Source organism: Myotis brandtii, unplaced genomic scaffold (genome assembly GCF_000412655.1).
Source record: "Myotis brandtii unplaced genomic scaffold, ASM41265v1 scaffold1814, whole genome shotgun sequence".
Classification (NCBI taxonomy): Eukaryota; Metazoa; Chordata; class Mammalia; order Chiroptera; family Vespertilionidae; genus Myotis; species Myotis brandtii.
The window spans coordinates 1,056,721-1,068,464 of NW_005356728.1; the positions used below are offsets into that span (position 1 = coordinate 1,056,721).

General features: G+C 51.6%; 1 protein-coding gene across 1 annotated transcript in view; it reads right to left on the bottom strand.

The window, feature by feature from the left end:
* Positions 1 to 11,744, bottom strand: part of ARHGAP27 (Rho GTPase activating protein 27) — a 31,711-nt gene that overhangs the window by 16,237 nt on the left and 3,730 nt on the right. Inside the window, exons 4-5 of the mRNA XM_014537779.1 lie at positions 11,666 to 11,735; positions 9,787 to 9,842 (exon numbers count right to left, since the gene is read on the bottom strand). Coding sequence (XP_014393265.1) covers positions 9,787 to 9,842; positions 11,666 to 11,735 — 126 coding nt within the window. The remainder of the gene's footprint in view (positions 1 to 9,786; positions 9,843 to 11,665; positions 11,736 to 11,744) is intronic.

Below are 11,744 nucleotides of genomic sequence, written 5' to 3' on the forward strand. Positions count from 1 at the left end.
CTGAGCTGAGCCGGGGCTGGGCAAGGTCTTTCCATCTTGAAAAAAGAAAGAATGCCTTTGGACCCAACTTTCCCTTCCTCCTTTTCAAAGCCGACTTCTTGAAGGGGTGTGTGTGCCCCACTGTCTCGCCATCCACTCACTCAACATCCAGCCCACTGCTCAGGCCTCCCACAACTTCCTTTCGGACAAATCTGGTCCTTGTCTGGCCTGACTCTCCCTGGTACTTAGTCCTCACAACCCTCTCCCTCCCTTACTGCCTCGGACATGGCCTCTCGGCCAGCTTTCTCTTCCTCTATCTGCTACTTCTCAGCTCGTGGGGCCCACGCTCCTCTTCCTCTGCCATCTCCTTGGTGCTTTGGTGTCTCATCTCTGCTTCTCACTCCACTGTCCTGGGAAAGCTCAACTGACCTCATTAGGTTAACAACTCACAACTGCATCCCTAGGTTCAGCAATCCAACCTGGATGTCTCCGACACACTGAAAAGCTGCCTGCCTCAGCCTGAGAGTGTCTCCACCCGCCTTGAGCTCCCCATCTTGGCATCACCTCTGTTGCTCCAACAGAGATCTAGAATCATCCTTGATTCCTGCTTCCCCTGGATGATCTGTCCCTGAGCCCTGGTGGCCTGACCTACCTAAGCCTCTCAGACCTACCACCCTGAGGTAACACAAGGGTCAGAGGAACACAGGGCACCGCCACAGGGAAGCCAACATTCCAGCTTAAAATAGACATTCTGCAGGGCAACCGGTCTGGTCTCTTACACAAATCTCTGTCAGGGCAGAAGGAAAGGGAGGGGGTTGTCAAGAGAGACTTAAGAGACAACCAACTGCAAGGGATGGCCCTTGACTGGATCCTGGTTCACAGTGGCTGGGAGGAACTTGCTTTAGCTAAGGGGTGGGGGCACTTAACTATGGCCTGGATCTTAAACAATAATTGTTAAATCTAGGTAATATGTATAGACGTATTCATTTTAATATTCTTTTTGCTCTTTTGCATGTTTGAAATTTTTCATAAATAAAAAGGGGGAAAAAAAACCCTTAAAAAATTTTTTTTTTACTCTTCCACACTCTAAGTGTTATTACTACTCTATGAGGTATTCATTATTTTTTATCTGGAGACAGACTGGTCCTTCCAGTTCTCCCTTCCTCCAATCTAACAGAGACAAAGGAATTTCTCTCCCTTTAAGATGCAGCTCTGGGGCCAAGGGCTTAAACATGCCCTGTTTCTCCTCTTCTCCCAACTGCTACGCTCTACTGCCCAAGCCAAGCAGGGGCTGGGGCAGCTGGGTGGGCAGGACTGGCTAGCACAGGTCAGAGTGTCTGACACCTGGGAAACCCCAGGGCAGACTGGGTCCCCACATGAGACTTTAGGGTAAAGGCAGGGTAACCCTTGTACCAGACCCCCAGGAGCTGAAGGGGAGCTAAACACTCTCTGTCCTTGCCCAGACGGCGTGGCTCAGTGGTTGAGTGTCGACCTATGAACCAGGAGGTCACGGTTTGATTCCTGGTCAGGGCACATGTCCAGGTAGTGGGCTCGATCCCCAGTGTGGGGTGTGCAGGAGGCAGCCGATCAATGATTCTCTCTCATCAATGATGTTTCTATCTCTCTCTCCCTCTCCCTTCCTCTCTGAAATCAATAAAAATATATTTAAGAAACAAACAAAAAAGCCCCCACTCTCTCCCCTTAAGGCTGGGAGCACGGAGGAGGTGGGGACAGGCAGAATTCCTGCTGGTATCTTGGACTGCAGGGGCCAGCGGAACCCTCACTCCTAGAGACCACCACCCCTTCTCCCCTCACCAGGAAGGTGATCCAACAGCTCGACCCCAGCCCTGGAGAGCAAACACACATAAAGTCCACTCCTCCGACAGCCCAGTGGCTGGAAGGGACAAACAAGACCACCAAACCAGCCACTGCTCTCAGACCCCAATAAAGGCTGGGACCAGGACGTGCTATAGACGCCTCGCTAATCACGGTGGAAAGAGGAATTTGTTGATCAGAGGTGAAGCAATTAAAGGTGGGTCTACATCTCACTCTTCACTCAGATATTACCCCCACCACCACCAAAGGATCAAAGATTTAGATTTGATAAGTGAAACCATAAAAATACTCAGAGGGAAGCATGAGCAAAATTCTATATTTTAAAAAGGCCTTTGTGCCCTGGCCTTAGTGGTTAGAGCGTTGTCCTGTGCACCAAATGGTCAAGGGTTCGATTCCTGGTCAAGGGCATATACCTGGGTTGCAGGTTCAATCCCCAGCCTCGGTTGGGGTGCATGCAGGAGGCAACCAATCAATGTGTCTCTCTCACATCAATGTGTTTTTTCCCCCCCTCTCTCCCCTCTTCCTCCCTCCCGCTCTCTCTAAAAATCAATGGGGGGAAATATCCTCAGGTAAGGATTAACAGCAACAAAAAAAGGCCTTCATAATAAAATAAGTGATTTACATATTTCTTATATAAATGTATTTTAAGAAAACTAGTGTGGCTAAAAATACCATTAGCAAAGTAGAAAGGCAAACTTGGAGGGGTGATTACAACTCATGTCAGAGATAAAGGGCTATTTTCCCTAATATAGAAAAACTTCCTCAAAATCAATAAGGAAAAGACCAAAAACTCAATAGAAAAATGGGCAAAAGATATGAACAGGTCATTTTCAGAAAACAACAACAATCCTTAAATATATGAAAATGCACATTCAAACTACCCTAAGATAATATTTTATAGCATTGTTCGTAATAGGCAAAGATTGGACACAAAACGAGTGTTCATCAACAGTGGACCTGCTAAATGAATTGTGATACATCCTGACAATGAAAAACCACAAGGCTAAAAGGAAGGAGCCGGATATTCTCTATATACAATCTCCAAGATAACATTGTTATACCAAAAAGGCAAGAAATAAACAAGATGTAGGACCATGCGTACTGCCTACTATCTTTGTTTTTTATTTATTTTTATTGATTTCAGAGAGGAAGGGAGAGGGAGAGAGAGAGAGAAATATCAATGATGAGAGAGATATTTTTACTCTTCTTTACCACTGGGGATCAAGCCAACAACCCAGGCATGTGCCCTTGACCGGAATCGAACCTGGGACCCTTCAGTCCACAGGCCGACGCTCTATCCGTTGAGCCAAACCGGCTAGGGCTGCCTACTACCTTTGTGTAAGACAGACAGAATACCAAGTAACCAATTGTATATTCATACTAGTTTGTATTTGTATAAAGAAAACCTGTGCCCGACCAGCATGGCTCCGCAGTTGAGCCTTGACCTAAGAACCAGGAGGTCATGGTTCGATTCCAGGTTGGGGCACATGCCTGGGTTGCGGGCTAGATCCCCAGTGTGGGGTGTGCAGGAGGCAGCTGATCAATGATTCTCTCTCATCGTTTATGTTTCTATCTTTCTCTCCCTCTCCCTTCCACTCTGAAATAAAAAATTTAAAAAAAAGGGAAAAGAAAGCCTGGAAACATAGAGAAAGAATGAATAAAAGCAGTGATGTTGGAGCTGATGGAGAACAGGGCATGGAAGCAGGGAGTGTGTGAGGATTTTTATTATATACTTTAAAATATTGCTTTGATTTTTAAAAACTATGTATGTATATTATTTGGTTTAAAAAAAAATTGAGGCCATCAATCAGAGAGGCTGGAAAATACAATTACAACTTGAACAAAAAAACAAGAACACACAAGGAGAGTCAAGTAAAGCACCAAAGGAAAAATAAAAAGGCCTACTCCAGAACTTAAAATACGTCACATGCTACTGACTGAAGGAGGAACCGGGCACTGTTGAGATTCAAATCTGTGGCCTGGAAGATCAGGCAGAGGAATATCTTAAGCCTCAGGGCAGAAGTACATGGAGACAGAAATAAAGAGGGAAAAGATAAGAAACTGGGAGGATCCAGTCAGGAGAAGGAACGTGCAAATATGAGGAAAAGTAAAAGAAACAATAATCATGCAACAAATAGATTTCTCTAAGCTGAAAAAAGGCCCAGTCTACAGGCTGACAGGCTTTTGTGAGTTCCAGATGGAAGTGCTGAGAATAGGAATCCCCACGTCTGCACATTCTATAGAATCCGTCTGATTAGGAACCCCAGGGAAAAGCAGAAGCCACAGATGAATTGGAAAGTGTAGGAGGACAACAGATTAACAGGAGGAGAAGAAAGGGAACCAATAGCAACCTGACTGAACGACAAAAGAAAACTACAAGGTAAAATAAACCATAATAAAATCAAGTGCAGTGTTTCAGTTGTTAAACTAAATGTGAACAGATCGAGTTATCCCATTAAAAGACAGCTTGGGTTTAAAAATATAGTCATATGATAGATATATACAAGAAATATGCTTTTAAAAAATGTGATAATGGTTGAAAATAAAAGGATACTAAAGATACCAGCAAATGCAAAAAAAAAAAAAAAGAAAAAAAGAAAAAGAAATGAACTGAAATAAAAAGAAAGATTGGCCACCATATTAATAACAGAAAGGTGGAATTTCAGGCTAATGATACAAAATAATGATACAAAGGCACAACTTGTGATAACAGAATAGTCAAAATCTGTATGCTCCCAATAACACTGTCATTAAACATAAAAAGCAAAAACTATTAAAAGTACAAGAAGAACTCTACAGAGGAAAGTTGAATGGGAGATTTAATAAACCTCTATCAGAATTAGAATAAAGGATAAAAAATAAGAAGTTACACAAAGGAAATACCCATTTGAATAATATAACTAATAAACTAGATTTGATCCATATGGAACCTTAACTAGAAAATATCATTAACTTGGCCACAAAGAAATCCATAAATATATTTAAAAGGGGGATTTCATAAATCTAAAAAACAACAACAACCAAAAACAAAAACACAGTGCTTTCCTAGTAAAATATGAAATAATCAAAATTAATTGGAGAACTAGTGGGAAATTTGCAAAGACCAATTCTTATTGATGAGAAGAAAAAGTCTGCCAGGTCCGGAGGGTTTCACAGAGGAGGCTGGATTCCCCTCTGACATCAGTTTCCTGGCCAGGAGGTAATCCCGGGCTTCCCTCTGGTGGGGGGCCAGGGAGGTGGTGGCTCCTCCAACGTGCTCCCCGCCCCAGTACCTAATAGGCGCAATCACCACACTAGATCATAACTATTGGTTTGCTTAGCAATATTTCCTCCTGGACAGTATCAGTTTGCTTGGCAATAGCTCCTCCTGGACAGTCAGCTACCTGAGGACAGGGACCATGCCTTATTTCTCACCGCCTCCCAGTGCACAGTACAGCATGTGCCATTCACTGAATCAATGAATACAGTAAGTGAAAAATTACAGCATCGTTATCAGCACACCAGCATGTCTCCATGTCTATAAAACTCCCAACACACAGGAAAGCAGAATGGATGGAAAGAAACCAAAAGCCAACAGTCATTAGATTGAAATTTCCCCCAATCAGCCAAATATTTGTAATAGGGTTAAACTATTTTTGTAGGGGGAACAGTAATTTATAAATTCAGACAAGGGGGAGTCATCAGGTGTAGAAGAGGAAGGGTGATGCTGAAAGCGCCTGGAGGCAGGCCCCTTCTGGCACCTCCGCTTCCTCTCCTGGGCTCAGGTCCAGCCAGCCCCCAGGCAGACATGGAGGTCTAGACAGACCCCAGCCCCGCTCACCTGCACGCCTCATGGTGGACGGGCACCACCAGATCCCAGAGCCTGGCCTGGACAGAAGGGGCCTGCGGGCCTGTTTGCCTAGGCAGCAGCTCTGAAAATCCCCTCAATACCACAATCCTTTCACAATTTGGAAACAGAGTCTCCGAATTTAAGCAAGAACCCCTATGCCCCTGGGGCCCAGCCTTGGTAGAGCCCCATTTCCCTCTACACCAACCAACATCAACTATCTCCTCGCTCCCCAACACCCTAGCGTGGAACCCTGACTGCATTCTGATCATCAGAAACCCCATTCATGACGGTGGATTTTCCATGCCCAGGACCTGGCACTCAGGCCTGACATTCAGTCCCGATGTCCCGGCTCCTCCCACTGCTAAACACAGATCCAGGAAGGGCAGAGAAAATCCATCTAGTGAGGCCAGGTGCTGGGGCTCAGGAAGGAAGTGGGAAGACAGGTGATCCAGGGGCTGAAGAGAACGAGAGACTGGGCATGAAAAGAGGCCCAGGCTGGGGGAGAGAGCCCAGGGGGCACCAGCCACATACAGGGTGAGAGGTTGCTCCTTTCAGCCTGTGAGCTGTGGGTGGGGAGGGCTTTTCGGGTCAGGAATGTGGGAGAAGGAAGGGACAGAGCTACCCAACAACCTGCTCTTCCACAAGCCAGGAAGCTGCATGGGCAGCGGGGATCCTGGGTCAGCCTGGGGCTGCTGGTGAGTCATGGGGGTAAAAGGTCAGGTCAAGTGTGAACAAACCAGTTGGGCCACCCAGGCCAACTGCCCTTGCCAGAGGCCAGGGAGAGTTGTTGAGAGGAGGGAGTACAGACAAGGGGACTCACCCTCACCGGACCCTCCTCTTGGCTCAGCGCCCTGCTCTTACCAGCCTCCCTCTCCTAAAGGCTGCCTGGCTGGCCCCCAAGGGGGGCCCAAAGGGATCTGTCCAAGGCCAGTTCTTTTGTTTCAATCATAGCTGCCTGGGCTGCCCTTGGAGTTTGCTCTGGGGAGTGGGTGCTAGCCTGGGATCCCGAGAGGAGGGCAGGGCGCCTCGCAGCGGTCGGTCACTGGGTGGGCTTCAGCAGGGTGCAGGGGAAGGCCGGTGGGAACGGGAGGCAGGGGAGAGAGTCGGAAGACTGCCCTCCGCCCCAGCGTCCAACTCCATTTGGAGTTGAAGGGTCACTCACAGTTCCTGGCAGAGGAGGGAGAAACCAGGGCCCTGGGGCTTCTTCCAGTCCAGGCCGCCTACTCAGGTGAGGTGCCTCCTGGGCTGTTTGCATAAGAAGCCTAAGAGGCCAGGGCTGTAACTCTTTCCTCCCTGTGGCCAATGCCCAGGCAGCAGGGGCGGGCTAGTCCAGATGGCCAGCCTGGGCGGGGATGGTGACCTCACCCTGAGTCAGGAGGCCCCCTGGCCCAGGGGTGGGCCCCAAGCCACAGAGGAGGAGGAGTCTCAGGTCCCTCCCTCCCCAGCTTCCCTGGGTCCTGGAGCACCTCTTTGGAGGGGCTCAGGGGCGAGGGGGTAGAGTGCTCCAGCTTGCCTCCCCTGTCCTCCATCTCTCCCCGCTCAGAAGCAGGTGCTTCACCCTCTCCCGGTTCCTCTCATTTTCCTACTACGCCCTCAGCTGCAGAAACAAGAGGAGGGTTTAGGTTTGCCTCCTTCCCTGCTGCCCATGTCCATGACGGGCTGGGCACGTACAGGGCACTCCCTCTTTGCCTTCGGCTTGTACTGTCCTTGCTGAGGGGAACAGGGTGGCCAGGCCTGAAGGCCACGCAGCTGAGACAGCCTGGTGGCCAGAGTGGGGTTTGGGGTCAGGAGGCCCGGAGCGGACCTGAATGCTGCCCCCTCCTGGCTGTGTGCCTTCCAGCCAGTCACTGAAACTCTCTGAACTTCCATTTGTACTCGGGGCAAATGGAGGTACCTTTAAGGCAGTGGTTCTCAACCTTCCTAATGCCGCGACCCTTTAGTACAGTTCCTCATGTTGTGGTGACCCCCAACCATAAAATTATTTTCGTTGCTACTTCATCACTGTAATTTTGCTACTGTTATGAATCGTAATGTAAATATCTGATATGCAGGATGTATTTTCATTGTCACTGAACATAATTAAAGCATAGTGATTAATCACAAAAACAATATGTAATTATATATGTGTTTTCCGATGGTCTTAGGCGACCCCTGTGAAAGGGTTGTTCGACCCCCAAAGGGGTCTCGACCCACAGGTTGAGAACTGCTGCTTTAAGGCCTGCCTTCAGAGCTACTGGGAGGGTGAGCCTTTGAGTGAGAGCCCATGGGACCATGTTTCATCTGACCAGGCTTTGTGTCCCCAGTGGCCAGCACGGTGGCCAGCGGACACCAGCTGTCATTATGTGCTAGTTGAGTGACTGGTGAATGACCAGGCTGTAAAATGCTGTATAGTGTAGAGACTCCTCTCATCTGGGGAGGGGGGTGGTCGCTGCCTCTGCCACCCCCTTCCCAGGGGTCCATCGACTGGATGCTGTTTCCCACCCTCTTCGAGGACTCCATGTCATCTCCATCTTCACATCCTTGCCCCTCCCCGCCCTTTGCGCTGGGCCCTGCCTCACATCCTTTCTCCTGGGGACCCCATCTCATCACCTACCCCCTCACCATCCGCAGCCTCCCCCTCTCCCAGCTCCTGCCCATTCACTTAGGTTCGGGGAAGTCTCCACCCTGGACCTACACCTGCCTCTGGCCACACGGCGTCTCTCCCTTCCCTGCCAAGCTTCTGCGAGTTGTCTACATGCTCAGTCCGTATCCGCCCCTTCATCCTCTGACCTCTGGCTTCAGCCGCCCCCTTGACCCGTTCCTGATAAGATGGCCACTGACGTCTGGTGGCTACTTCCGACGAATGTTTAATGGCCTTTATCTAGCTTCCCCTTTCTTCTGGCCACTTCTCCTCAGCTTCGAGCCAACACTCGCCTGGTTTTCCTCCTTGTTCCTGGTGCTTTCTTCCTCTCAGGCTCTTCTCTCTTCCCTTTGTCTGTAGCCCAGACATGGTAGCCCCAGGGCTGTCTCAGCACTCCCGTCCCCACACCCCACTCTCTCCACACCCATGGCTCCAACATCACATGCGGAGCACCTTCTCCTGGGGCAGCAGACCGCCCGAGCCAACTGCCTCCTGGGCCCAGCCCAGCCCAGTGGGGCCAGAGTGGTTCGGCCTCATTCCTTTCTTCCTCCCCTCCCCATCACCCCCTCCCACCCCCTGCGTGCCAACTGTGCTTTCCCTCACACACCCCTCAGCCCATGGGCTGCCGAGTCCTGCTGAGTCCACCTCCCGAGTCTCCTGTCATCATGGAGTGTCCAGGAGACCATGAAGGCCCTCCTCCATTCTCAAAGTCCTGCCACAGGGTCTTTTCTCAAACCCACCCCCTTTTCTCCTGAGAGCCTTCCCAGGGCTGCAGGATAAAGGCCCCATTCCCGGTGAGAGCCCGGGAGGCCCTGCAGGGCCAGGCACTGCCCACCCCTCACCCAAGCCCCCATTCCTGGGCCCAGCTGCACAGGGTGGGGTGGGGCTGCAAGGCCCCAACGGTGCCACAGGTCACACCTCCACCTCTGCCCTGGCACCTGAGAGTGGCTGGATCACAGACATCCTGTGCCAGGCTGGGCTGGGCCTCTGTCCCCTTCTGACATCCTCCTGCCCCCATGCTGGGCCCTGATGCTGGGCCCGGGCTGGGCCTCGGTCACCTTTGGATCTGAAGGCTCACGCTGTTTGGCAGGTTGGGTCCATGCATGCTTAGCGAGTGAGTAAACGGAGGGAAGGGCAGCACCTGCTTCTCCGGGCTCTTCCCAGAAGAAAACAGGCCGGCTCACCTTTCAGGAAATTCCTTCTCTAAATGCTGCCTCGCACAACTAAGAGCAGAGTGGCATTTCCTTTCTGGGGAGAACCGAGGCCCCACCCCTGGAGTGGGTGGGGGCTGGGGTGTCAGGGAGACCCACAGTCGACACTGGAAGAAAGCAGGGTCACAGAGCGTGGTTTACACCCATCACACAAGGAGGAAACAGAACCAGAGATGCTCAGCCACCTCCTGAGCTCACACAGTGGATTAGGGCCAGCAGTGGGACCGGGCAGTCTCTTTGCCAATCACCGGGTCTCTGGCAGGTGCCCAGCTCCTCCCCAGGAGGCACCACCACCACCCTCTCCAACGTACCACTGCCACTGCAGGGAGCCTGGGGACGGAGGGGCAAAGGTGCCACTCCGCAGTGACTGTGGATGCCGGGGAATTTCTCAGGAGGAACCCGAATATGGGGTCTTCCCCCCCCCCCCTTCCCCCCTGGTCCAGAGCTCTGGGGTGGTGTCCCTGGGCAGACCTGAGCGCCTGGGCTCATGGGAAAGGAGCTGCGGCTCCTCGTCCCTAGTCCATACCCTGCACACGCTCTGGGCCAGGCTCTGTGCGGGGCGCGGGGGTGCAGAGGGCAAGGCAGTCCTCAACCTCAGGGGCACCCCTCAGAGGGACGACAGACACCCCACTATCATCAGGACGGAGAGTGCTGAGGCTCAGGAGTGCGCCGCTAGGAGTCTGCCCAGGAAACGGAGGGGCGCCGGGAGAAGAAGCGCTGGATACCAGCCGTCTATCCCAAAGGAACTGTCTGGCAGGCAGGCCGGGCGCCGGGCACCGGGATCCCTCCGCTCCCCACCCTATCCCCCTGCATCCCCCCAGCGGGCAGGGTCCATTCCCCGCCCGCTGGATGCTGTTCTGCACGCTGGCCACAAGGGGGCGGGCTGCCCCCCGCAGAAACCGGAGCGTGGGCGGCGCAGAGCAGGAGGAAAGGATACTAAGTGGGACCGTAGCCAGTCTTTGGTCGACCGCCTACTACGGGCCCCGCGGGTCCAAGCTCACCTCGTTGAAAGCTGTCAACAACCTGAATCCTTAGGTATTGTCCTACATTTACATACGGTAACACTGGGGCTGGAGCGTGACTCAGGGGCCGGTGACTCAGCAGAACCAAATTCGGGTCTCTGCAGTCTCAAATCCCGAGCTCTTCGCGCTATAACCACATGGGGTGGAAGAAGTACCCAGGAGCTCGCTTAGGCGGACGGTGCCTCCTTCCTCTGGGCATCCCAGACTCGGTCCTGGGACTTGGCAGGGATCAGTGTTTATTGAAATGACATCGACTACAAAGAAACTATAGCCTCCTAAGTTTCAAGGGTCATGCAGCCATTCCCCCCCTCCCCCGCCCCTCTTTGGGCCACAGGACAAACTGAGCCCCCAGAGGAAGCGAATTGACCATCATTACACAGCTGGTGACAGATGTCTGTGCATCCCCCTCCATTCCCCTTCCTGAAAAGTTCCTAAGTTCAAGAAGTCATGCCGTGGGCAGATTTCTGAGGATGTAAGAGTTTTTAAAACGTGCTCTGTTTTCGATTTCCCAAATTAACATAACTAGAATCTGAAGCGAAAAAGAAAGAAAAGCCACTATGACTGGACTTCTTTCTGAAACAAACCCATCAAGCTTCTTCTTTTTTTTTTTTTTAAGAGGGAACTGAAATGTTGGAAGGAGCCAAAAAGGGAAGCAGCCTCCTGACTGTCATATCCATGATCTCGTCTGACACCCCCCACCCCCACCCCAAGCTCCTGTGAGAAACAGCCGGCGCAGGGCCACAACCCCCTATGTCATGCCCGATGCGTTTCTGAGTGGTTCGATTTCAGAATGATGATGCGGCGCACACACCTGATGCCGTGGGTGCGAGGCCTGGGCCAGCACCCTGTAATCAAGTTCATTCATTGGTAGCAAAACCTGAATATTCACATTAAATGTGATGAATAAAGGCCACCAACGGCCTCACATGGGTTCAAGACAAATTTTGCCATACATTTTTTGTACGAAAAACCTTTGGGCTCCAGGAAGCTTTGGCATTTGGCAGATAAGAGATGTGCGCCTGTGCCCCTTGTTTCACGGCAGAGGAGAGCGAGGCTCGGTGTGAGGGAGCTTGTCCACCCGCTGCTCCCTGCGGAGCCCGACGCTAAGTCAAGCGAGTCTCCTCGGCGGGTGCAGCCCCCCGTCCCGCCTCCGCTCCCCGCAACATACCTGCTCCGGGCACTCCTCCCGCGGCGGTCCGCGCACGTCCTCGATGGTCTCGTATGTGTTCTCGGAGTCGCTGCGTCCC